Below are 26,797 nucleotides of genomic sequence, written 5' to 3'. Positions count from 1 at the left end.
CGGTACCTCTCTTATATTATGTCCTCCTCTTGCTCAGTGTACTCTGGCAAACAGACTTCCTTGCTATTCCTTGGACATGTTAAGGAACGCACTCGCCTCCAGACCTTTGCACTTGCTGGTTTCTCCCATGGGGTATCATTCCCCCAGTTACCTTCATGGCTCTTTCCCTTACGTTCTTCAAATCTTTACTGGAATGTTTCCTTCTTAACCCTGCCTAACTTTGCAATACATCCCTCCATTCTTCCTTGCTCTTCACTTCTTGACTATACATCTGACATGCTGTTTTGTTTATTTGTGACTGTTTTGTTTCTTGTCTGTATCTACCCAATAGGACACACTTGAGAGCAGATGTTTTTGTCTCTTTCATTCTTTGATATAAGTCAGTGCCTGGCACAGAGTAGATACTCAAATAAATGCTTATTGAATAAATAAATGTGGGAACTGCCTATATTTTGTTGCTATAGACTGTATATAGTTTGTTCCATTTTCTCTAAGCCCCTTGTAGATGGCTTGTTGAAGCACGAAACACACAGTTACAAGATGGTCTCTGTGGTTTTTATTAGTGTTTTTCAGGGACCCATCAAACAAAAAGTCATATTTTGAAAAATATAATCCTTTCATAAAAGAGAAATACTCAACTTGAATTTAACATAGTTTAAAGGGCAAGATTTCTGATTTTTAAAAAACAGCAGCAGTAGGGTTGTTTCCCACAATTTGTCAACCCCGAAGCCAGATGGGAAGAAAAGCAAGAATTATGCAGATAGCTATGGAAAGATTAATCCCAATTTAGCTAAATCTGTGAAGGCTTATACATTTCACTGGTTCACAAGGCTTAGTCTCTACAGGTTTTTGTTAAATGCTCTATCTGTTAGTCCAGAAATGGAATCTTGAGGACCAACACTGAGGTTAATTCAGTTCTGATGTTATGACTGCTGTACTTTTCTTTCTTTATACAGTAAACGTCCATTCAGTAGGTTCATATAGAGTATCTATTACACCCTATATAAGTAGATAAGCTCCTACACATGGTTGCAGGCTGTGCACCTAGTAGGCACTCAACAAATGCTTTTTTAACTATAGAAGAACATAACTGCCTTTCCCTCTTACTATTTTACCTTTTCCTATATTTTATACATTTAAAAAACAACACACTTGCAAAACTAAAATCTAACATGCCTGACTCACCTTATCAAAAGATCCCTCCATATTTTTCAAAAAGAAAAAAAAATATACATGTATATATATAAACCAACCCCAAAATACTAAAACTTAGAACTGCTTTACACTTAAATAGCAATTTACATCATATAAACACATTCATAATCTTCATTGGTTGAAACAGGTCAAAGGTTCATTACTGGTTTCTTAAACCAGATAAATCTCACAGTTCCTAATAAGGCAACAGAATTCTCATCCAACACATGACTTGCGGAAGCAAAGAGCCTGTTTTGGTTTCATTTCAGCGCAAGTAGGAAGGCAAAGTAAGGCGTCTCACAGTAAAATGTTCATCTAATAGATAATATGTCCTTGACGTTATGGCCCTGTGCTCTTATTCTAGTGAAGAAATGATTCACATCCGATTATGGAGATAGCCGCCGAATCCGAGGAGTCTTCCAGAAGACTTTCATTCATTAACTCAACAAATATTTATTGAGCACCGATTTCATGTTAGGTACTGGGGAAAAAAAATATTGATAAGATATAGTACCTGACCCCAAAGAGCTTACAGTCCAGCAAGGCAAAAACTTTGAGGAAGGACCAGCATGTCCAAAGGAAAACTCATAACTTGGGTCTGCCCGGCTCATACGGCAAGTACAAGAAGCTGTAGGTGTGTCCCAGGGCCTTACTCAAGTTTCATCAAGTCAAATATCTAGAAGCTTCAGATGATCTGAGTCTGATAAAGTCTTAGCAATACATTTCCTGCCTCGAGTTCCCATGAAAACTACAAATAAGCACCCGAGCTTAGGGAGGGTTCGAGGAGACCATGTGTGGTGACCATGTGAGCATCTAGAACAGACGAGCATCTTCAGTGAGAAGCTGTGTGCCCCCCAAAAGAAAGGGGGCTTCACCTGATGCTGGCTTATCTCTGGGATTTTGCTCTCCCTTTCAACACTGTGGTAGGAAGTATTCTGTTCACACCCCAAGTTGGCAGGGCTTGATTACCTTGAGTTCTCCAAGTCACGAACAGCACATAGAAAATGCATCAAATTCAAGCCAAGACAATAGAGAGATATGCTGAGAACTTAATACTCCAGCCTGTTTAAGTAGAAACCAGCTGCCAAGAAACTGCCACATTCAACAAACAACACGATCTGCTAATTCTCTGCAGAACTGTTCCAGTCGGTACTCCCCAGACTCGCTCACTACTTAGCAAAGATTGCTGTTCAATGGAGAGGGCGCGGGAAGAGCCAAGGCTAATTTAGAGAAATGTAAGAAACTTACAGGTCTGGGGAAGGGTAAACTCAGAGAAAAATCTAATCACCTTAGGTGACGAACAGGCAAAGCCAGGAAAGGAACAGCAGAGAGAGAATTAGCAGATATCCCAAATAACACAATTCAGACACACAGGGACACAGTGACATTACATCAAATATCTGCATGTTTAATTCACTCTGTGGGAAGTATAGAAAAGTGCTGGGAAAGCCTCATGCTTCTTTAGCCTTGTCTGAAAAGCAAGGTGTGTCATGCAGGAATGTCTCGGATCTGGGCTGCTGCTTTGTTATTTCTCTCAGTCCCCTCAGTAACTGTTACTTGACAACACTGAGCAACACCTTTGTGGAGGTGATCAAGCCAGGTAGAAACAGAAACAGACTTTGTTGGACTTTTAGAAGGTCATTTATCTCACTAAGCTGGTACCCCCAAGGTCCCATTCATAATGGTTCTCATTATAGTAGGACAAAGTCTTAACTCTTATTTCCAGCCTTCTGAATATATTACAAGCACTTTGCACCCCTTTGACTAAGAATTGCTCACATCCGCTGGGTGACCCACTGTGGCAGGTGCTCCATTAGTTGATGAAAAGCACTCTCTCTTATTGGTACGTGTCTTCACCCCCATACGAATGCTCAAGAGAGGCAGATGGGAGGAGAAAGCCAAGGACATGGGGCGTCAAGAAGAAAAGTTGCAAAAGGAATCTGGATGGCCAAAGCCATTTCAAAGTGTTTACAGGCTCACAGTCTGTAAACAAGATTGCAGGGTCCGGTGAGAAGTCTGCAGGGACCCCAAATTGTCCCGTCATTGCCGAAATCTCCAACTGCTTCTGACCATAGCACCTGAGCTGCATTTTCTGGTTTTCTCTTACATCCTTCCTTTCTTTTCTGTCTCATTTTTGAACATTTCTCTGGTTGAAAATCTAGGCAACATACCAGTCACTTTGGGATGAATTCATATGAGACAGGAAAGAAATGATCCAAAAGAGGAAAGATTATAAGAATTGACATCTGCAAAGAAGATTTTCCCTGGACCTTTATCTATCTATCTATCTATCTATCTATCTATCTATCTATCTATCTATCATCTGTCTATCTCACACAACACACAAACACACACATGCACGTACACACACATTTTTTTCTTTCAGCATTTCCTTCTGCAATATAATTTTTACTCTGCTTTGTAATTCTAGTGAAAGTGTCTTCTTTGTAGTTCTTGCTACATTAGCCTGTTTAATTTGTCTGACTTTGGCTCTCATCTGGGGTTCTAAAAAGAAATCCTTCTACATATTTAAACCCATTGTCCCTAATATTTTAAAAATTAAAAGGAAGTTGACTTGAAGTCTTGCTTTTGCTTCTTTCTAGGGACTGAAAGATCTTAGACATCTTTTTATTCTGAGAATAAATCACCATTTTCATTTTGACTGGCTAAATCAGTGGTTCTCAATCAAGGGTAATTTTGCCCCCCTGGAAATACATAGAAATGTCTGATGACGTTTTTGGTGGTCACAACTTTGGGGTCAGGAGTGCTACTGGCATCTGGTGGGTAAAGGTCGTGGATACCGCCCAACATCCTACAATGCACAGGACAGCCAAATAATACACAACAAAGAGTTACTCAGCCCAAAATGTCAACTGTGCCAATCGAGAAACCGTGGCCTATAGGAATACAAGAGCGAACTCATCACATCCTTTTTCCCATTTATTTTTAAGCAATTGGGATAAAAATAGCCAAGGCTGAACTCTTTCTCAAATAACTAAAAGTGAGTCGAGGTGGCAATTAAAGATTTTTTACCAATCATCCAAGGAGGAGGAGGAAAGACAGCCTCGGCATCAGGAAAAGCATTCCTGAATGAGTGTAAAGCCCCCACTACTGTTCTTTCTGATTTAAACATTGCAAATCATCTGACCCTTGGAAATCCTCATTCTCCACTCAGTGGCTCCTAAGGGTCAGATTAAACTTCCCAGCATCCTCCGGTTCATCCCATCAGTCTGAGACCCTGGAGTTCATCCTAGCAGCCCTGCCTGTGGATGCTTATGTGCGAAGGACACATCACCTTTTCCTAAATCATTTTATGTATAAAAACATTTAATGCCCTCTGATTTTTTTCTTTCTCTTAGCAAGAAGCACAATGCAACAAACCCTGTTCTTCTTGCAGTGGAAAAGAACTTCACAATAAAGGCAAACACAAATCACAACCACATACAGCATCATAGTTCACAGAAAACTGTGTACGTTTGTTCCCTATATAGGACATACTTGAAAGTAACAAAATAATTTTATCAACTGTAGTGTTCCTTCTTCCCATTAGAAGTAGATTTTTTTCCCCCATCGTGGTACATAAATATCACAGAAAAGTCGTCTTTGAAATATTTACGTCCAGGAGTTCTTGGGTTGTTGTGATTTGGGATATGTTTGGGTTTGTGTTCCAAGTGTCAGCACCTTCAGTTTTCGTTTTCTCTCCATCCACGTGCATTCTTCCCAAATTTATATACCAGTCTTCGTCCATCCACACGTTCCAGAATTTCTCTTTTGTAGTAGTATCTGTAACAAAAGACAGATTGCGTAAAGTGGCTGGTCAAACGAAGCCTGCCAGGAAAATTACTGGTCGTGTGGCCTTCTCATGTTCAGAAACTAGAAACTGCTCACCTCATTGCTCGGCTGAGCTTTTCGTAGGTCATGCTGCTGTTGTTTTTCTTTTTCCCCCACAGCTGAGCTACAGCCTCCGATTTCAAGAACCTAAAGATGCCCTCAGACCGGTCTTCCCACTTGATTAACCCTGGATTCTTGTCTGGGTTCAGGAGGATGTCGCGGATGAATTCCCATAAGTGAGTCCCTCGCGGATCTGAGGAAAAGCGGAAAAAGGACCTTAATAATGGCCTCAGTCACCGCAAATGAGGGGCAGAGGAAGCAGTTTTCCATCAAGTAGCAGATACTCAATTCTCCCCTATCCATCAGCGAAGGCAGATCACAGAATCCCCAAATATTTGATTTTCTTTTTTTTTTTCAAGGTATTTGAGAACGAACTAGCACAATTTTTCAATTTGCAAATCAGGAAACTGAGACACAGAGAATTTAAGGGACGTGACCAAGGTTACACAGGGAACTAGTGGCAAAGCCAAGATGAAAGAATAGGTCTTAGTTGTCCTGTACCAGGGGGAGCATCTTCTAAGTATTGCTGACAAATTGCTGAGGAGTCATTTCAACTTGTTACTGCCAGGGACAGCAACTTGCAACCACTTCTATTCAGCACCTCAATCAATTAAACTGTGCCCACCTAGCTACTGTGCTTCAGCCAAATGCTGAACCCAAACATCATTTGGGTTTTAGAATTTTAACTCCCAGAATAGACTGGGGCGAGGCCTCACAGGGATTGAGGGGCCCAGTTTGAAAATGAAGCAGCTACCGCAATGAGATTAGCAACCAAATTGAATTTTACGCCTACTAGACTTGTGACACACAATGCCATCCCCAGTCTTCCCGTCTGAGAGGCTGTGTTAATTCTGTTCTGTGGGGTCACCTGGAGTAGCAGATAATAAAGATGTCCAAGTCCCTATGATTCCCAGATTATACCATCTTGATTTCTTTCTGTGCCTCCCCCAGCCCCACCCCCACCCCCACACACACACATATACACTGTGTCTCTGAATACACTTTCATAAGGTTTAATTATTGGGGGAAATACAACTCCCAAGGAGCACTGTTGCATCTTAAGAATAAACAGTCATTTCTTGAAACATTAACTGCACAAAGGTAGGGAGCCAACATTCAGCAAAAGAAAAAAAAATACATCTCTGTTGTTTCTTTCCATCTTTCTCCTCATCCCACCCTTTTTTCTGGAGAAAGGAAAACCTCTACCCCCATGCCTGTGAGCAGTTCTTATTTACTGGGTGTTTCCGTTTTAGAATAAGTAGAACAGATTGAGAGGGAAATCACCATTGGAGCACCACTTGGAGAAGCAACTGCAGAGAGAGCTACTTTGCCAGCAAGTGATGCCTCCACTTTCTCACCATCCTGAGTTTGAAGGGAAGAAATGGAGGCAGCAGGCAGAGGCAATACTTGTCTAAAAACTAGTGGCCTCTAGTTAAACTCAACTTGAAGGAACAGGCCAAGTGCCATCTGAAAGCCAGACAACTTACTGTGCTTTTTGGTGTGGGACTTGGCAGGGTGGTCTTGCTCCTTCTTCATATCAGGTGACTCTACTAAAGAGAAAAATGAGAGCTGCTTAATTCACCTTTTTCCTACTAGTAACATTTTCATTCATTCATCCCACATTTAACCAATATTTATTGAGCACCTACTACATGGCACTGTTCGGGTATGTGGTAGTGACCAAAACAAAACAGAGATGATAAGTACTATGGAGAAAAATATTGCAGGGTAAGAACTAGGGATAGAAGTATGGAGAGGGGACTCATTTGCAATTTACTCTAAAGTGGCCACAGAAGACCTTTCTGATAAGGGGACTAGAAGGATGTGAAGGAGACGGTCATACAGAGAGCTTGTGGAAGGGTCTTCCAAGCATGAGAATAGTAACTGCAAAGGCCCTGAGGTCCGTGTGTGTTTGCTGTCTCCACAGAGCAGAGGGAAGCCACTGTGGCTTTGAGCAAGGGGCAGAGGGCAGCAGCTGAGGTTCAGAGCATTAGAGCTTTGTGGGCCTTTTTTAGGATTTTAGCTTTTATTCTGAGAGATGGAAAGCCATTGAAGGATTTAGGTCATTAAAAGGTTTGTTGTTGTTGTTGTTGTTGTTTTAATAATACAAAAATGTGAACATTTATAACAAAGAAAGCCGGCTTTTAAGCCAAAGGAGTGCCTTTTTGGCATGCAAAGTTATATTTTAATCAGCCTGACAAAGAGGCCATTGACTGGTCTGATCTCAGCACAGAGAGCCACCACCGACTATGGAAACACAGATTAGTTTAACAAATGACTCATTATGGTCACCCTTGTGACCGTCACCAAAGAGACGACAGAGGCGGATCTGTGAAATACAACTTGAAAAGAAAACGCAAGGATCTAGCCAGCTGTGTGTGTGTGTGTGTGTGTGTGTGTGTGTGTGTGTGCACTTTGGGTGTCAGAAGGACCAAGGTAGATCTTACCAAAAAATCCCAGAATCAAAAATCCACCAATTTTCATACAGAGTAGTCCTTAAATGCAAGCTAATCCTGTTAAGAAATTGGGCTGGTAAAATGCATTTCTTCTGTATGTGTTCCATCAGGGCTTCCTAACCTAGGGTTCACTGACCAATGTGGAGCCTCCAAAGGCATTTCATACTGACCAGAACTACATACAAAGGGCGAGGGCCCATAGCGCTCATTCAGTTGCCAAGAGCGGTGGTCCATTATTCAAAAAAGTCTGCATATCCACTATAGCTCCTAAGTAAAATGGTTAAGAAGAGTAGCTACTGTTTGTTGAGCACTTACTATGTAACAGGCACTGTGCTAAGAAAGCATTTTACATGAATCACTTTATTTCATTCATACAATAACCCTATGAGGTAGGTACTATTAGGATCCAAAGCTTATAGCTGAGAAGAAGCTGAGACAGAGAGGTCAAATGTCTAAAATCATACAGCCTGAGAATAGAGCCAGGATGTAAACGCACAATTTGATCACAGAGGTTCTGCTCATACCACCATTCTATGCCATTTCCAAAGCTGGTGGCACTGAACAGATTTCGCGAGTCTTCCCTGCCAAGAATCAGGCTCAGTCCTACAATGGTCTAGTTAGTGGGGGAAAGACATTCCAGTGATGCTTCTGTATTTCCCAATGTGCAGGGACACATTCACCTATCTGATCACCCAGCTTGTCATGGCTCAGCATTCCCAGCATTTTCCCTTGAAAGCCCAGCAGGATGGAGGAAGGGATTTAATAAGATCTGGTTAGTAAAGAAACCTCTTATTCTGGTTAAGAATTTCTCCCCAGGCATTGTCAGCAGGAGACCTGCACTTGACTTGGGTTTCTCTGAAATCTAAAAGGACAAATTCAGGGGAAATGCAAGGAGTCTCCACTCTCCCTCCCTGTAGGTTTCAGGGTGAGGTTGCAACATCTCATCAGGATGTGACAATATTGCAACAGGTCTGGCACCCACCCTGGTTTCCAAGTGATACTTCACTCTGACAGGGCCACGTTGTTCTGCAGACAAAGAGTGGCATTTACCCAGCAGGCCACAAGCAAAGCTCATCTTCAGGTGGCAGCCAGGAGGGGTGCAGGGCCATTATTCCAGAGCCAGAGTGGAATTTGGAAAAACCCAGTGTCTCTCAGTTTATTAGCCTCAGTCATTGTGTATGGGTTCCAAGCTGATATAGAATCAATTACTTTGGGGTTAAGGTAACTGTGAATAAGGTGGAAACCTTGGACCATGTCCCCAGAAAAATGCACATATATGTCCACTTGTGAAAAATCTGTAAACAATTTCACAGGTTTGTGGCTTCAGATTAAAAACCCCCAGACAGGATACCATGAAGAAATCTTCTCTTTGAGATGTCAGCCATTTTACCTAGGATATACCTCCATTCAGATTAGAAAAGATAAAATTAAAACAAAAATAAAAAATTCCCAAATAAAAATGTTTTCATCACCATATGGGGGAATATGCAACCAAAGGCAAAAGGAAACTCGAATTTCTTCCAGCCTCCTTGTCCCGTTCCCAGTGTGCAAGAGCAAGCTGTGGAACCACTGACCTGCCTTAGTACTAAAATCTTTTGATCTGAAACCTCCCTTTAATATGATGGCCTCTCCCCCTATGCATTCCCCTTGCCCCCCAAACAAAAGTCAAAACCTTTGAAGGTAGCCACGTGGTGAAGTGATTCATGCCTATAAAAGAATGGTTTGTTCTGGGGAAATGGTCCAGCTTGGCTTTCTCTCACTCCACTCCGCTCCCAGGTACCTCAGGCCAAGGTCCAGTCTGGACCTGGGCAGCACCAAGTCACAGGTTTATGATGCAAGCTCCAGATCATGACTTCAGCTAAGCTGCTTCACAAAAAGCAAAGATTAGAAGCATTTGCATATGATTCAGCTGTGAGCCATGTCTTGACGGGATATACAAATTTCAGTGTTATAATAGACTGTGCCACCCTAGCTTTAGGCTCAACAAGTCAGTGAATAAACAGATCAAGGCTGAGTTGGCGTGATTGGCTCGAGGACTATCGGGCAGATCAGGAACACCGGCGGCCATTTTATGAAATGGGCAGATGACAGAGAAATCAAAACAAGGCCCGCTTCCCCACCTGCATTTATCACAGAGGGCATCAGTTTATGTTGGGCCTCGCCTTAGCTCAGCTTGTAACTTGCATTAAAACATAGAAAGATATTTAACTGCATTCAATTTAATGGGAGCTTGAAATCTAAAAACTCAGACAAATGACAAAGGCTTTTTGGGGGGGTGTGGGGGCAGGGGTCTCGTCCCATCCAATAGAGACTAAACTGTTCTGAAATGAATTGACCCAAACAAGGCTGTAATTAAATATCCTACCGGAGGGCTGTTATTCCAAAGAAATGTGCCAACCCCTGACACTGAATTGATTCTTTAAGTAATAATTCTGATAGAGGGCCTGGAGTGCTTATCTCATTTTTCAGCCTGTGTTATGATCACGGGATAGAAATGAGGGATGAGGGGTCAGGGAGATAATGTGGAGCAGATTTGTAAAGCCCGTTTTAAGAAATACTATTCAAAGCCAGTATGGGTTGACTCAGGAAATAGTTCTCTGTTACTGCAAATAGGAAAGCAGAAACTGGCCTCTAAGGCCCCTCTAGGGTGAGATTCTAGAAAGTAAGTCAGGATATAGAAGACAGAAGAGTAGCCTGTGATTATGGTTTTTAGGTTTCCCAGGTGCCTTAAGACCTAACAAACCCTCAGGCTCAAGAAGTGGTTGGTTCAACTTTATTTTTAGTTGGAATCTTTTGCCACAAGCCAAAGATCCAGCCGGAAGGACATGGGAGGAGACACCTTAGGAAATGCGAGAAGAAGTCTGAGGGTGAGCAGGGTGAATGGTTTCCTCAGCTCTGAAACCCTTGCTCTTGACTAGGTGGCCAAGATTGCCACAGAAATTTTACCTGGATTGGCTCAGCTCCCCCAGAATGGCAAATCCACTGCAGAGCCCTTCCAGTGTTTGATCTGTTCCCTAATTTCAACAAATACTTAAAATGACACATAATGCTATGGGTCGTTGGGGGGAGGGGAAGTAGAGAAATGAATTGGCCTCAGTTCTTAACCTCAATTCCAGAAGCATTTACACTGGCTCCCAGCCCTCTCATTCAAGGGGCTTGACCCAAACAAAACCTCAAACCAAAAGCTTTCATTATTTCAGTTCTCAAAAACACACTCAACAAAAGAAAAAAAAATAAAGGAAGGAAGGAGAAGCTGTTGTTTGATTCTGTGCTTTCTTTCACAAACACTCATTTAAACCTGAAGTTGCCCCAAATTCAATTCCAGGAAAAGTCTAAGCTCTATTTCATAGATCAGACAAGTTTGCACCCAGATCTAGGAACAACACGAAACCCTGTATTCACCTCCCCGGTGCATTCATTCCTACACAGTACATGCCAATGCTGGTGTATTTATTTATAAAAGGAGGGGGGAATATAATCTGAAGGCCCCGCTCCTAGATTCCCAGCCAACCAACTTTGATTGAGTCATGGATAGCCCCCCGTTGTATCCTGTCTAAACCACATGAGACTAAAGTGAACATAATTCATAAAGTGTACATTGTCTGACTGGAGAGTCTCGATGAGCCATCAGGGTCAGACTTGAAAAAAGTGACAAAATAGTGTGATTCCGGGGGTCCTGAAATTTTCCAGTTGCTCCCCCTCGACCCAAAGACCATCGCCATAGGTTCACGGACTTTTGAATGTCACTGTTAGACATTTTTTCTCGAAAGCCAAACGTTTGTTGAAAATTAAACATAGCCTTCTGGCCCCATAAGTATACTCAAGTATAAATAATTTTATCAGATAATTTCCCAAGAGCAAGTTCTTGTTAAAAAGAGAGGTTTTATGGTCACAAGAGAGTTGTGACTTGGTTTCACAGGAGACACACACTTTTCCTAGAGTCATCCGTGCCGGTCATCTTCAATGTACAAATATTGGCTCAAAAGCAGATCTTTTATAAATAGTATCTCCATTCCTTTCCTAGCCTTTTAATGAGAAAGACTCCAGCAAAGTGGAAATGTAGAATGTTGGTAATTCTCATTCATGCTCTGTAAGCACTTGCATGAGGCACACTTATGCTCTGATGTCAGGACAACTTACCAACAGGAAGGTGACTGGTGGTTGTCATGGAGATCTGGGCCCGGCAGAACGTTTTGCTGTCTAACAAATCTGTAGCAATGAAAGAAAAGGGACAGTAAGAGCCCCCTCTTTACAATGGAAACTTCTTACTTTTAGAAAAACAGAATAAGAGTGTAACAGGGCCTTAAGTATTGGGGGGTTAGTTACCTACTGTGCTACCATAGTTGGTGTCATATAAATAGTTTTCTTCTTTCCAGGTGTTCATGATAGAAGGGTCTACAAAGGACAGAAGATGGGAACAGTCAGCAGTTGTCATCCCCGGCGGAAGAGTTTGCCTTTTCTATTTTCTAACTCACTGCTCATCCAAGAGGTGTGGGACATAGGGGGTGGTCCTCAGAGAGAAGGGATGCGATTCTGCTTCAGCCATATTACTTTATAATAATGTTACCCCATGCTTCTTCCAGTGTCCTGGGGGAAATGGACTTTGTTATGGCTCTCTCCATAGGTTCTACACCTGTTGTATTTTTAGGGAAGTGAGGGAATTTGCAACAGTGAGATCCTGTCCTAGACCAATGCTTTGGCTTCTTGGGCATTTTCTCAGTCTGCACAGGGCAGGGGGTGGGTTCAGGAGTCTGGCATTGTCTTGCCCTTTACTATATAATCACCAAAATACTTTTACACTAGAAAAAGAAATTGTTAGAGACAAATACATTCATGATTAATGAGCATATTTTTCTAGTAATATCCTCCTGGGACAATTACAGATTTATTTTTTTTTCCAGGAAAAGTTTAGTCAGTTTTATCATAGCATGTTCATTGCTGCAATCCAGAGAGATCTCTCCTCAAATTGGATGACAGCCTGCCCCCTCTAGGATTTCTCCAGTTAAATTAAGGGAGATATAAAATTCTCAAGACAAAACTGAGGAGCAGGGGAGGGGAGTATTACCAAACCAAACAACTTTTAAGAGTAGGGTCACATCATTGCCTCATCTTAGAAAAGCATCTCTCTCTCTCTCTCTCTCTCTCTCTCTCGCTCTCTCTCTCGCTCTCTCTCTCTCTCTCTCTCCAATGTGCTGGGTAAGCACATCTCATTCCAATTGACTCGTCAGATTTCAGACTCAAAGAAAACTCCCTTCCACCTACCCCAAATGAAGCCCAACTCCTACACAACCCCCACATCTGGGCTAGTCTCCAACAAAAGCATTATCTTTCCTGGCTGGCCAAGAGCTGTAAGATCTGGCAGGAGCTCTCACCTCGTCCCCACCAGGAACTTCCTGCTTTCTTCTCTTCACCGATCAAGGCTCCCCTCCTGCCCAGGTTCTGAATTTCAGGGCCAGCGTGGTAAACTACTGGCCGAGTTTCATTTTGTTTTTATAACATAAAAGGTATAAAACCTGACTCACTGGCTAAGTCCTCCTGTTTACGACATAGGGATTTAGCTGGTATTTTAACTAATAGCTACGTGTTTGGGCATCCCAAGCCCAATCCATTGGGGTTACACCCTCTCTCCTTGTTGGGTCACCTCATACACCTGTTGTTGTCTCTGAAAACAAACTGAACCAAAAAGGTTTGGGGGTGTTGGCCCCTCTGTGAGCCTCTTCTCCCCTCCTCCCAGGGTGGACCTTCTTCTCCACCCTTTGGCTCAGCTTTTCTGAACTGGCAACACCAGAATGTCTGGATGGTCAAGAAGGAATTATCAAGTCATTTGTGACCTCTCCATACCACCCTGGCTTCTCCAATGGGGCTATCTGTGGGCTCACAGTGGGCTTGGGGGGTACCATCTTTCTGCCAAGTCCTGTGTCTGCTTCTAGGGCAGTCTGACTCATAAAGCACGTAGACCATCCAGGTAACCCAACCCCTGGTCTGTGGGGGAAGGGCAGGGCTAGGAAAACCTAATTAGCATGCTTAGCAGCTATTGTTTTTTCTTTAATAATGGTAGACTAGCCCCCTTATAAAAGAGTAAATAACTGCATGGGGATAATTTTGGCTCTGAGTGACTCAAAAATCACCCCTAGGTCAAATTCTGCCCTTGGTGACTGGCACGCAACCCTCAGGCAGGGCTGTGGCAAACTTGGTCAGCCCACGTGGCTTGCAGTCTCCCAGATGAAGGCCTGCAGTGTGACTCTGGAGCAGTGGCAGCTGCAGTTTCATCATAGCCAGTGGACTTTGTGGGGCTTGCATAGGTTTCCCTAGACTAAGAGGCCATAGGCCAAATATCAATATGCAAGGAGCTCTGATTGGTGCAAGGCCACGGGGCACAACTTCTTGAGGTAGTTACTGTCCCCTGCAAGTCTCCAGGAGAGACAGAAAGTCCCCAGGAGAGAGACGGGACAGGGAAGGAGGGATGATTGTAGATACTATGGGATTGCAGACCCTCCTCAGAGCCCAGAAGAGTGTCTTTCATCTAAAAGTGCACTGAAGGCAAGAGTTGGGTTCCACAGTTCCCTACAGAAGCCCCCTAGAAACTACAGTAAGTACAACAGCAAGTCCATATCTTCCTCCTTTTTGGGTAACACCCCCACCAAGGGAGGAAAGGAAGAGGAGACATTGACCCTTCTTCTTCTCTCCTCTTGCTTCTCCTAGCTTAGCCAAGTCCTCTGACTCTTTGAGGTGAGAAGGAGACACACTTAGTCTTGGCATTTTTCCCAGCGCTCCCGGACTGGAGCCTGTATGATGCCCTGACCAGCAGTGGGAAGCACAGAAGTTGTGGGCAGAATTAGGCTCACCATCCACCTAGAAATCAGAACTAGTTGGCAGGTGGCTGGTCCCAAGCACAAGAGATGTGGCTCATGGAGCATGGCCCATTGGAGACAGCGCGGGAAGAGGTGTCCCTGGGTTTTCTGCCAAAATGTTGGCTCTGTCCTGCTCCCACACTCCTTCGTATTCCCTCCCAACTCTCCTCCCCAGGGCTTTGCCTACTAAGGTGACTCTCTGTCTGTTACTACTCACCAGTTTGTTCGGTCTTGACAATGACATTGTGTGTGGACTGGAACAGGTCACTGCTGCACTGGCCTGTGAAGGACGGATTGGGAAAGTCAGAGAGGACTCACAGGGAGCCAAAACGTGATACTTAAACAAGGACAGAGCTGGCTTCTTGAAAGAGCTTCTGCCAATCCCACCGCCTGATGACCTCTGTTTTCTTACGGGAGACACTTCCCTCTCTGCATCTACACTCTCCAGGCTGGAGTCCCTGGCTCAGAAAATTAGCAGCTAGGGCACCTGTATCAGATGGAGTTATTTGGTCTTATATAAGGAAGTCATCCAGTGTGGTGGAAATAGAACTTCAGAAGTCAGAAGGCAAGTTTTTCCACTAATAACTGCAAGGCACTTCACCTTTCTGGGTCTTGGTTTCCTCATCTGCAAATTTAGGGGATTCAACTAGATAAAGTTATTAGATAGCCTCTAAAGTGCTTTTCAATACTAAGATATGATACAAAATGAAAACAAAAGTGCAAAGAAAACCGTTTTAACTAGTGTGATTCTCCTTTAACCTTAAATTTAATCAAGCCCATTTTGATTAGATCCAATCTATGAAATATGTCTAGATATATGCAGTGAGTCTTCCCTTATTTATGTCTTTCAACTCCTCTCTGGATGTGTCACATATAAAAGCACATATATGCATGTGAATGACTCTCATATGTTTTTACTCCCAGCCAGATTATAAATATCTCAGGAGTAGGGGGTCATGCCTTTAACCTCTTTGACCCTCAGTTTTCCCACCTGTAAAATGGGAACAGTGTTTTTTCATAAGGTCATTAAATGAATCAACTCACTTAGCATGCCTAGTATAAGTAAACACCTAACAAATGTAAGTTAATAGATTGTCTATAAAAAGGCAAACAACAAAACAAAGGTGAGAAATCTGGTCATTAGGCACTTACTGAGGCACCAGCAGCACACAGTTGGACTAAGCAAGTCATGGAAGGTCAAAGATGGAAGGTCAAAAATGGCCACATCACCTCCCAGGACACCTTGCCTTAGGGTTTAATCAAGGCAAAGCTTTAAAGGAGTGGATTTAATTGGAGATGGGAGGTAAATATTTTTAATTCTTCAAGTGTAAGTCTGCTCTTTCTGAAGATTCCTGGGAGTTATTTATAGAGTCTTGTTTGGTTTGGTTCTAGTAAAAGAAAAATGAGCAACTACCTCTGTGACATGGGTGGGAAGAAGGGAGTGCCCAAGAGCTGAATGAGGTCATCCAAAATGGATGACCATGCTGCCAGCTCCTCTGCCAGACTCTGGGTCCTCCTCAGTGTTGATGGCAGCTGTCAGGGTCTGAATCTGGTTCGTTGCCCTGGAACTCATGCTTTCCAAAGCCCCAACTACCTGCCTAAATACAGGTTCTGCTAAGATAGACTTGCTCATGTGGATGTGGACAGACCAGCTCACTATTCTTACACATCACTGCTTTCCAAACTACCCATAGTTCTCAGAGGAGCTAGCTTTGTCCAGCCATTATCAGGGGAATTTTATGCCAGTGTCAGACATTCTGCAAGGTGAGTTTTCTGCCCTTCCATATCTTACAGGCTAGTGTAGAATGTGTATGTGTGTGAATAAACTATCACCGATGGACAGTGTTTGAATGGTGCCTGCCTGGGTATAAATGAGACCTCAAAAGAGAGATATTTGGGCCTCTAGGGCAATGCCAAACTCCAGAAATCACTGCAGAAACATCCCACATGTGTCCTGACCATTAGTTCTAACCTCCATTTTTTTAATTAACAGAACTTTAAGAACCTGCTGAAATAATATAAGTATTTTCCGTTCCCAAAACACAAACATAGATCTAATTTTGCATATGTTCTTACCTCCCTTAGGTTCCATCTTAAGAACTTAGGTCTAGACATTTAAAAAAAAAAAGAAAAAGTAGCCACGATGATCTTAACAAGCAAGTAATTGGGAATTAAACTATCAAACCCTGTTGGCAAGGGAAAGAAGAAAAGTTTTTTTGAGAGTAGCAAGTATTCTGTGACTACCTGGCTAGCCTTTGTCTCCTGGAAAATTAATCATAATGAGAGAATTAAATTACACTGGGTTTGTAGAAGATTAGACACACCTCGTACCCTAAGCTTCATGCCTGTCTTCTCACCTCCCTCCTACTTTCCTGTCTTGGAAACAGTGGTTTGGAGGGGAGGCCATCTTTTGATGCCCCTGCCTAGGAATCCTGCCAGCTGCAGAGTCGCTGCTCTTCTCAGCTGGCTCCTAACAAGATAGGGAGAAAGATAGTCACCATTCCACTTGAGATGCTGCAAGTTGCTGTAAAGGAGCTGCCCCGCCGTCCCCGCCGCCCTGGTGAACTCCTGCAAACTCATGTTGCAGAGGTGCTCGCCATTGATGTCAAACTCCTGGAAAGGGATGCAGCTGGCATCCAGCTGGTTGGTGTCCAGGAGGTGCTGGAGCCACTCCCACACCTGGTACTTGGTCCAATACTGAGGATGGATTTCATGCCACTGGCCTCCAAAAAACCCGTTGGAAACTGAAAAACAGGAGGTGGTTCTGTGAGTGAACCGTGGCTGTCCCTGGGCATCTTCCCAGTCAGAGGGATACACCGCTGGCTGCCAGATGTCATGGGAAACACAACCACAATCTGTATGCATCAGTGGGGGTTGGGGCATGAGATCAGTTCTAGAGAGGAGGTCCTGGGAAATGTGGTTCTTTTCCCAGTTGTGATGGGGGCCATTAAGCCTCCGTGCATCTTCATGCCCTCCTTAGTATAATTCTTACCCCTGGGAGCTGGATGCGGACATGAGACCTGAAATGCTCTCAGATCATGAGCTCATTCCCCTACCTCCCCGAAAACTACCATGAAAACTAAAGCATTGCTTTAGCTTCAGCAACTTATTAGCTTATTGTTCACACCCACATAGTTCTCTTCTTCTCTTCGTCCCAGTCTGTCTCTGCCACCTTTTTCCTTCTTACACACACACACACACACACACACACACACACACACCAAATTCAGAACATTTTCAGCCAAAAATGAGGCCTGAGAGTAACTTTCTTTTCTCTCTGATACCTTTGCTGGTCCCCAAAGTGGTCCCCGTTATCCATCTACTAATTGTGCTGCATACCAGCCCCACACTGGTTAGTATGGTATTATGACGTCATTTCCCTGCTCAGGTACCTTCAGTAGCGTCCCATTAGCCACTGAAATTAGGCACCAAACTGGCAAACCAGGCATTGAGACTCTTCACTAACTATTCTTCAGGTGAACCTCTGACTTTTGTCTTTTTTCTATGTTGTTCTTTTAGCCCAGTTTGTATTCTACAAATCACTCCCTGTTGAATTCCGACCCAACTTTCAAACTCTGACCATGTGGCAAAGTCATCACAGCTTCCTGACTTATTATGAGGGCTGCTGTCCTATGAACCTCCAGGAGTCGTACTGGGTATTTATCCTAACCGCTTTTGTCATGTTCTGCTTTGCTTTACCAGTATCTAAGTACTGTCTTCTGTTCCTTTATAAACTGTATGCTCAAGGTCATGGACCCTGTCTTACCCATCTCTGTATCACCTATAAAAACTACCTTAGAGACTGCCATCATAGGTGCTCTCTATAGATTTCTTTAGGGGACTTCGTTGCTGAAGAAGAAACAATGTAGGGACGTGGAAGTGTTGTGAGAGGCCTTCACAAGATGGTTAATTCAAATGCCAGTGAAGAAGTGCAGTTTACTCAAACCAATAAAAACCGCCGAGCTTGCTACGGGCTAACCATCTGAGTATGTGGCTCTCCTGCTCACTTCAGAGAACATCACAAAGTCAGCCCAAAGTCCTGGAGGATGGAGAAGATAGAAGCCAGCCTCTGGGGGCCTAGAACAGGGCTGAGAGATCTTCAAGTCCCCTTGAAAACAGAGGTCAAGGGGAGGGGCTCTCTTCTGGGAAAGATGAGGGGCAGGGGCGAGGAGAAGACACTATTGCAATCCACCACACTCGAGCAGGGGAAATCCAACTGAACGTGACACACAGATATTCCCACAGACTCAAGGATGGACCAAGAGAGAAACACATAGCACAAGAAAACTCTCCCTAACTTTTTCTTCGTGCTAGATGTGTGCTTCTCAAACTCTGGTGTGATTCTGAATCACCAGGGAGTGTTGCTCAAATGCAGATTCTGATTCCACAGATGTGGGGTGAGGCCCGAGTTTCTGCATTCCTAACCAGCTTCCACTTGATGATGATGCTGGTTAGCAGATACAGTTTGAGCTGCAAGAAGCCAAAGAACCCCAAAAAGATGGATTCCTATAATGCCCATGGCCTAGCCCATAACACCCCCAGAGGAGAGGCTCTCATTTTTCTAATCCAATCTCACTTTTGCTCATGCCCTCAGAATCCATCCAGTACTTCCAGACTTCAGAAGCATTACGAGCAGGAGGTAGAGATCATTTAGGCGTGAAGGTGACTGCCTTAGGTAATTCTTGCCACTCACAGTGTGTGCTTTACTCCTCATACTTCAGGGCCAGGGAAAAGCAGCCCTAAACCATCAGCTTGGGCCCCAAAGAGGAAGCCAGTGGTGGAGAGGAACGAGGGCAAGGATTGGGAAAATTAAGTCCAAAAATTTAGTTCCGTAGAAATATTCCCAAATATACAATCATGCAGAGTTTAGACTGGATGTTTCCATTTCCCCTCAATTTTGGAGGTCTCACAAATACAGTTGTTTAAGGATGGGATACATTTTTTATGGTTCCTCGAGTCTTTATTCTTTTTTTTATAAAATAATCATGATGCTATGACTGTGCAGCTTAGGGTGTGTAAAAAAGAGGCAATAACTCTCAATAACCCAACAACTTGCCTGGAGTAATTTCATCTCTCAACTTCTCATGACCCAGATTACAGGATAGTTCCTGAGAGTGCATCCTGTTAGAACTTGAAAGAACCAGAGAATTTTATCTGCAGTCAACTAGGAAATTCTCCCCATCAGCCAAGGGATTCATTCGATTCCTGAAATTTCAGGAGGAACACTGAAAACCCTATGAATTCCACTCTTCTCTGTCTGTCATTCAAGTGACTTCCCCCACCTCATCAATCATGACTGGGAGCTGGGCTTTCTTTGGGCCTCTGGAAGTTAAGCAGTAAAAGTGGCAGCCGATTCTCCCCCCTGCTAAACAAATTGCCCCAGCTCCGTCCAAAGCAAACAGGAGGGATGCTGCATCAGTCCTCAATCGAGGAAGCAGGCACCTGGGGATGCCAGAGACTTTCCAGTCTGCAGAACCCTCCTGTCCTATTCGAAATCCTCCTTTGAGGTCCCCGTAGGCAATCTGAGGCCTACAACAGAAAATGTCACGGCCCAGAAAAGGCAGCACTTTGGTGGAACAGGTGATCAAGCAAGGGAATGTCACCTGTTCACGCTTTCAACTGTGTTTGGCTGAGGTTCCAAACTGAAAGTGGTAGCGCTGCAGATGGAGCCACTGCTTGGTGGAAACTACAATCTCCCATTATCTTCCCACTGCTTCTTCTCAGACTCTGCTCACTAACTGGCCATTTCCATTTTTCAGAGGAAACAAGAGCAGCAGAGTCTATGGCAAGATTAGCAGCAGGGGAGGGGTGGGAGAAGACCCAGAGCTTCTGCCTCAACTGAATGCCTTCACAGTGGGGTGTGGGGCCCCGATTCAGCAACAGCTTTATTCAGTTTCACTTTTACAGTAAGCCATCGGCTTGGTCACCAAACCCTCTATAAGCCCCACCAATAGGTTCTCCATTAAAGCACTAAAGGAGGGCACATGGTCTCCTAACAAATCTCTCCCCTTCAAAGGGAGGTCACTAGAAGATGAAATGGAAAGATTAAGCTGCTACAATGCTCTCCGCCTCAACTTCCATGCTTCCTTGCAAAACACACACGCACACGCACACACACTCGCGCACACACACACACACTCGCACGCGCGCACACAGCTTTCTCTCCTATCCTGTCTCGATATCCTAAGCCAACTACTGTTAAAAGCTTCAACAGGTGGCCTTCCCTTTGAGCATCTCTTCTACAATCCTTTCTGCCAGGCAGCCCACCCAGAACCTTGAATATTGGGAGGAAACAATGAAATATATCAAATGGGCTTCAGTCTGCAGCCCTATCGACCCATAGAAAACTCCAGCAGAAAGAGTTTTCTCCTTTCCTGCTATTCCTCACAGCTTCTGCTGTACTTTTCAAACATTAAATTTGGGAATGAAGTCTAATTAAAGCAAAGGAAACATCTTGATGGAGCATGACACCCACGCGGTCCCCTTACCATTGCACGTGGGGTAGCTGTCTGTCCAGGCTGTCTGCTGGTGAAGGAGATTGTTGCTGGGGTTGAGATTCATTACACCACTTCCTTCCAGAATCATGATCTGTAAGGGGATCAAACAGCTTGTTCAGTCAGTGCCTCCTGGACAAATGTCTTTTGAGAGTACAGATCATAGAGTTAATTTAGGAAGAAAAAAAAAGAGAATTTGTCCTTCCAACCATTGCGTCCAAAGCATATTGCCACGGCCCTTTCAGTAAAAGCAAAACTCACTGGCAATTAAAAATTTCCAGGTTCAATTTTCATATGCATGAGGCAAGTTTTTACAGCCACCCATTCATAAATGAATAATCTCTGATCAGGAATGAAGCGGAGAGAAAATGCAATACCTGCTCCCAGGGCGAGTCTGGCCAGCAGCCAAGATTTTTTTCTTTCTTTCTTTTTCTTCTTCTTCCTTTTTTTTTTTTTTTTTTTTTTCAATAAAAGTGAAACTGCCAAGGAGATTTTGTGGGAACCCTGAGCTGAAATCAGATGTTCACAAAAACCAGCCACGGGGTGGGCTGGTATCAGAGGGCCTCAGCCATACTTTACCTAGAGCTCCTCCAGTATTCGGCTCCATGATAATATAAGAATCAACTGCTTTCCCTGACAAGACACTGCCCCTTCCCTACCTTCCTGGTAAAAATTCTGACCAGCTTTCCTCCTCGTTTTAGAGACCTAGAGAATCCCACAAGCTCCGAAGCTGACTGAAAGGTGATTTTCTGTTTGAGGACTCATTTTTCCTCAGTCGTTTTCCCTGGAAAAGAATCTTTCTTCCATGAGTGTGCTTGGATTTTTTTAAACAATGTAAAAATTGTATACTTTAGAACTATTTGCTTCAGTTCTCTAGCCTCTGTAATGTTCTCGCCCCCAAGCCAGGCACCCTACACCTTTCAGACTCCAGACTCATTTGAATGAATGTTCATTCAGAAGGAGAGCAACCCATTTCCAGAGGGTGCCTGAACATTACCCAGAGGCTATATAAAGGTAACTTGCTCTTTCTAAAATGTCGGGGTGGAAAGAAAAACCTAACTTTACAGCAGTAGATCATGGAAATTGTTCTGCCTGTTTGGGAGAAATCTTGTATCCTTGTGTGTAACCAGTGTCCCCAGGATCAGAATAGCCCACGCAGGGTAGTTCCAACCCTCAAAACCCCTTCCTCGGATTTGGCTACTGCTCCTCTGGTTCTGTGTAGGGCCTGAGGGGGGAGGGAAAGGACCTGAAAAAGGAATACAAATTCATTTGTGTATTCGTCTATTCCACAAACATGTATCAGCCCTATAATGGGCTTGCCCACCGTCCTAGGTCCTGGGGACAGAGCAGTGACTAAGAGTTGAGCGAGGCTAGCCAGAAACATGTGTCATTATGACCATCATCATCAGGGTTGTTTGGCAAATAACTAGACCTGAATCCAGCCTAAGTAGAAGATGGGGAAGGAAAGGCAGGGTGGGAACGATGGCCATTGTGACAGCGAAGGGACTGCAGCCTGAGAAGCCGGGAGAAGTGCGTTCCGTGTGGTTTCTATACGAGTTTCGAAGCCCAGTCAAGCTGGGTGTGATTCCAAGCTCCACCACTTACCAGCCAAGGTTAGCGCTAACACAGGTAAGTCATTAAGCTCTCTGAACCCCCGTTTCCTCATATGTAAAATGCAGATCAGCATACCTCCACGTGTTCTGCTGGGAGATTCAATGAGTTTTTATACCTTGAGCACTTGGCACAAAGTAGGGCATTGTGATGAGAGCTACTACCTCTCTGGATAACCCCAACCAGACACAACTGAGGGCCTCCTTTTCCCCCTACAAGCATCTAAAGAAAGTGACTAAATGGACTTTGAAATTCCCTTCCAGAAACCTCTTTGATTCTCACCCTCAGAGAAGGATAACCAAACCAAGTCAAACTTTCCTTTCTTTGTCACAATAACCGGGCCTTTTCCCATCCAGCTTTTTAGAGCAATTACCCTCTAGCTAAGAAATCAGATGAGGGACTTCAAGGCAAAAGAAAACCTCCCCATCCCCAGAGGGGTGGCTTGGGAAAGGAAGGGGCATGGCCAGTCTCCTGTTTGCTCAAGGCTGGGCTTGTCCCTCCCCAGCATTTGCTCAACCACAAGCAGTAGAAAGGTTACTGTTTAACCCTGAAAGGGCTGCAGCTCAGAGCCCAGCCCATCTGCATGGAGGAATAGGCCCTCCAGGCTGGGGGGGCGGGGGGGGGGGTGAAGAATGGGCAGGGAAGACTTCCCTGAAATTCTTTCACAAGGAGTTGCCTGGAGGGCTATTTCAAAGTGGCCATTTCTGTATAATCGAGACCTGCCTGGGCCAATTCTGAGTTATCACCTTAATTGGTTCAGAGATTCGCACCCCCCCCCAAAAAAAAAAAAAAACACTTCCCAAAAAAGACCAGAAGTCAGGGTGGAGTGACAGCTAAGTACCTCAGCTTCAGAGTTATGGAGATTTGGGCTCAGATCACAGTTCCCTTGCTCATTGTGCATGACCTTGAGCAAGTTCCAAGTCTGTTTAGCCAAAAACTTTCTGATGCTCACTTTTCCCCACTTATAAAAGGGAAACAACCCCACACTCAAAGTACTGCAAGAATCTAATGAGGTCCTGCATGTAAAGAGCTTCGTGGGTAATAAAAAAAGAATTTAATAAATGTCACAGGACAGTGAGGGCCAGTTTCCCTTTGTGACCCGTTGCCCACAAGCCCCTTTCCTCAGGGCAGGCGTCATTTCTCACCATTACCTCCTGGAGTCATCCAGAACTACTCTCAACCCACAGAGAAGCCTTGAGGACTTCAGAAGTACCTCTGGCCTGTCACCACTCAGCCCCCCAAGACACTGGCATGTGTGAGCGCTGTTCCCTGCTGGCACCCCCTTTCCTAGGGAAAGCCAGCATGGTGAGGAGCCCTTTTTTACAGGGCACCGTAAATGGTTACTACTCATAAAAGAGTTTATGTGGCTTAACCCTTAGTGAGTCAGAGTTTGCTTGAGCTCACCCAGGCTTGTGAGGAAAGAAGGTCAGCGTCCCCAATCCAGCATGGAGCTGCAAGGACAGTAGCCTCAGAGTCGGCTCAGGAAGGCCCGGCGCCCCCACAGCTGGAGCCCTTTCACCAAGTTCTACCCGCCTCTGAGACCCAGTTCTTCAGGTGTGAAATGAGGCCATCTACCACCCCCCCACACACACACACAGCCTCACAGGACTATTGTGGAGATCAAATGAGATAATGGATAATAAATGTGCCTAGGGAATTGTCAAAAAAGAAAGTCATTATAAGCAACTCGCCTGTACTCCCATATTCTAATAGAGACTTTCTTTGGTATATAGTGATTACTTTGTGGTGTAAAAAGCTATCCTTTTAATTAAAAAGTATGAAGGTTATTTAACGCTCTTCTTTAAGCTTGCAACTTTACCTTTAGCATAGCTTTTATTACTTCTTACACACATGAAAAAGCATCTAGGATGTGAGGTAGAGACTTCAGAATCTTTGAAGGCTGAGTTAGAATCCAGGTTCCACCTTTGAGCCATGTGACCTTAAGTACATTAACCTTTTTGAGACTCAATTTCGTCCCTGGTTTAAAAGGGTGAGTAGGGGGCACATTGCCGTCCTCTAAGCCTCAGGACTGCTTTAAAAGATAAATAGTATAATAGGTTTAAAGGTATCTAGTTCAGTGCCAGCACGCATGCCCTCAATAAAAGTTAGTTTCCTTTCTTTAAACATCAATTCTCAAGGTGTTTCTTTAACACACTTCTTCCAGGACTGAAGAAGTATATTCAGAGCCTTTTGAGTCAAAAGCAAGCTAGGAAACAGACCCACCCCTCCTCATCTCTAACTCAAGGGGGAGTTCTGGGGGGTGCTCCTCAGTCATATGTGCCAGGTAAAAAGCAGTTTCTCAACCTCTGCATGACTGACATTTTGGGCTGGGATGGTTCTTCAGTCACAGGGGCCGTCCTGTGCATTGCAGGGTGTTTAGCCACATCCCTGGCCTCTAGCCACTAGATTCCAGCAGTACCCACCCCCCACCCCCACCCCCAAATGTCCCCGGGAGCCAAGTCACCCCCAATTGAGAACATTGGTTAAAAGTAGAGCCTGTGGAGTCTGACAGCTCTGGCTTTGATCTTGCAAGTGTGGTGACCTTGGGCTGTTAATGTGCGGATTAAATAGGAATGTAAAATCCTCAATATGTTATCTCATACATGGCAAGTGCCAAGAAATGTTAGCTATTGTTATAGGGTCTGCCCACAGGTCTCTCTTTAAACTGTGTTGGTTGCATTTGGGGACATTCTTGGGACCACAGTAGACTCTTCAGCGGCAGGGTAGTGTAATGGTTGGTAGCTCTAGGTTCTGGAATCCGATGGCCATGGTTCAAATCCTAGCTTTGCCAATTTACTAATGAGGCAAGCTTGGACAAGAAATTCAACTTCTCTGGGCCTCAGTTTCCTCATTTATAAAGTGGAGATGATATGAAAAGTCTTATTAAAAGATAAAATGAGAGGATACCTGTAAAATGCTTAGAAAAGTATTTGACACGTACCAGTAAATACTTATGTTAGCTGGTTTTTATAATACCATGTTTCCCCAAAAATAAGACCTAGCCAGACAATCAGCTCTAATGTGTTTTTTGGAGCAAAAATTAATATAAGTTCCAGTATTATATTATATTATATAAGACCTGGCCTAATACTATAGTAAAATAAGACCAGGTCTTATATTAATTTTTGCTCCAAAAGATGCATTAGAGCTAATTGTCTGGCTAGGTCTTATTTTCGGGGAAACATGGTAATACTTGTTATTTGTTGTATTGACACTAGTTTATTGAATCGCCAAGGAGGAAATTGAGGGCCAAGTTCATTTCAAGCAAAGCCTCTAACCTCTTCTAGCTACATAATATTCCCAATTCCATCTAGCAGGCACAGTCCAGCCAAGGGTTGGATTTCCTGCCTCTCCCCCCGCACCCCCCACCTCTGGGCTGCTGTGTGGATACACCATTCTGCTGAGCTATGAACAGCATCTGTCAGCCATTGCTCACAGAAGCCATGCTATGCCTCTCTGGTCATGGTCCTTGCTTGAGGAACTGAAAGTTATCCCTCCTGCTCCCGTTCCTCCCACAAGACACATGGTACCCAAGACTGCCAGGAACAGTGGGAGGGCATACCTTCACAGGTTCTGGGTATCACCCTGCGTTGTACTCCCATGCATCATGGCTGGTTTGCAGGGCATCACATCTAAAATGTGAGCTCGTGCCAAAGAGTGGCCAGAGGCTTTCTCTATCCTTCGGGGGTCCCTTAGCACGAGGAATGCTCAATTACTGCAAAGAATAGAGCCTGGGATTTGAGCTCATGGGGACAAAAAAGTGAGGAGAAGGAAGTACCACTGGGACTCTGGGAGGGAGCTGGAGCCATGCACCCCAGAACCCAGGAGGCTCTGCCCAGTTTCAGGACTCCTAACAAGGCCAAGAACTTCTCAACTGGCCTCTCCTCCAGAGAGAGCCTCCCAGCAGAGACAAACACAGCCCAGCTTGAGCCTACTCAGCTACAGGGAACGTCTTCTGCTCCATGGTAGGGTTGCTGAGACCTAGGACTGAATGCTGTAAAAATAATAATAATGATGATGATACCATAGTAGCTAGGACTTATTGAACACTTAAAATGTGTCAGCTCTGTGCTAATAATTTTAAATGTGTTATCTCAGTGGAGAGTCACGATAAACTTACAAAGCATTATGTCATTTCACAGACGGCCAATCTGAGGATCAGAGGGGTTAGGTAACTTCTTCAAGGTCACACAGCTTAGCAAGAATTAGAGTTAGAAGAGAATTCACACTGGGACTGTCTAGCAACAAACCCTGGGACCTTAGCCACTTTCTGCTGAGAAGAGGGTATTTTGCTGGTGAA

At 44.2% G+C, this 26,797-nt stretch overlaps 1 protein-coding gene across 1 annotated transcript in view; it reads right to left on the bottom strand.

Annotated features, from left to right (window-relative positions):
• Positions 1–541: 541 nt before the first annotated feature.
• The window catches only part of EHF (ETS homologous factor), a 40,811-nt gene continuing 14,555 nt past the window's right edge, over positions 542–26,797 (bottom strand). Inside the window, exons 2-9 of the mRNA XM_019738605.2 lie at positions 20,881–20,980; positions 16,891–17,136; positions 14,610–14,672; positions 11,868–11,936; positions 11,682–11,750; positions 6,573–6,635; positions 5,083–5,278; positions 542–4,977 (exon numbers count right to left, since the gene is read on the bottom strand). Of these exons, the coding sequence (XP_019594164.1) occupies positions 4,878–4,977; positions 5,083–5,278; positions 6,573–6,635; positions 11,682–11,750; positions 11,868–11,936; positions 14,610–14,672; positions 16,891–17,136; positions 20,881–20,977 (903 nt within the window). The 5' untranslated portion in view covers positions 20,978–20,980 and the 3' untranslated portion in view covers positions 542–4,877. The remainder of the gene's footprint in view (positions 4,978–5,082; positions 5,279–6,572; positions 6,636–11,681; positions 11,751–11,867; positions 11,937–14,609; positions 14,673–16,890; positions 17,137–20,880; positions 20,981–26,797) is intronic.

The sequence above is a fragment of the Rhinolophus sinicus genome, linkage group LG06 (assembly GCF_036562045.2).
Source record: "Rhinolophus sinicus isolate RSC01 linkage group LG06, ASM3656204v1, whole genome shotgun sequence".
Classification (NCBI taxonomy): Eukaryota; Metazoa; Chordata; class Mammalia; order Chiroptera; family Rhinolophidae; genus Rhinolophus; species Rhinolophus sinicus.
The sequence above is the reverse complement of the archived record's forward strand: the minus strand, read 5'-3'. Positions and strand labels throughout refer to the sequence as shown.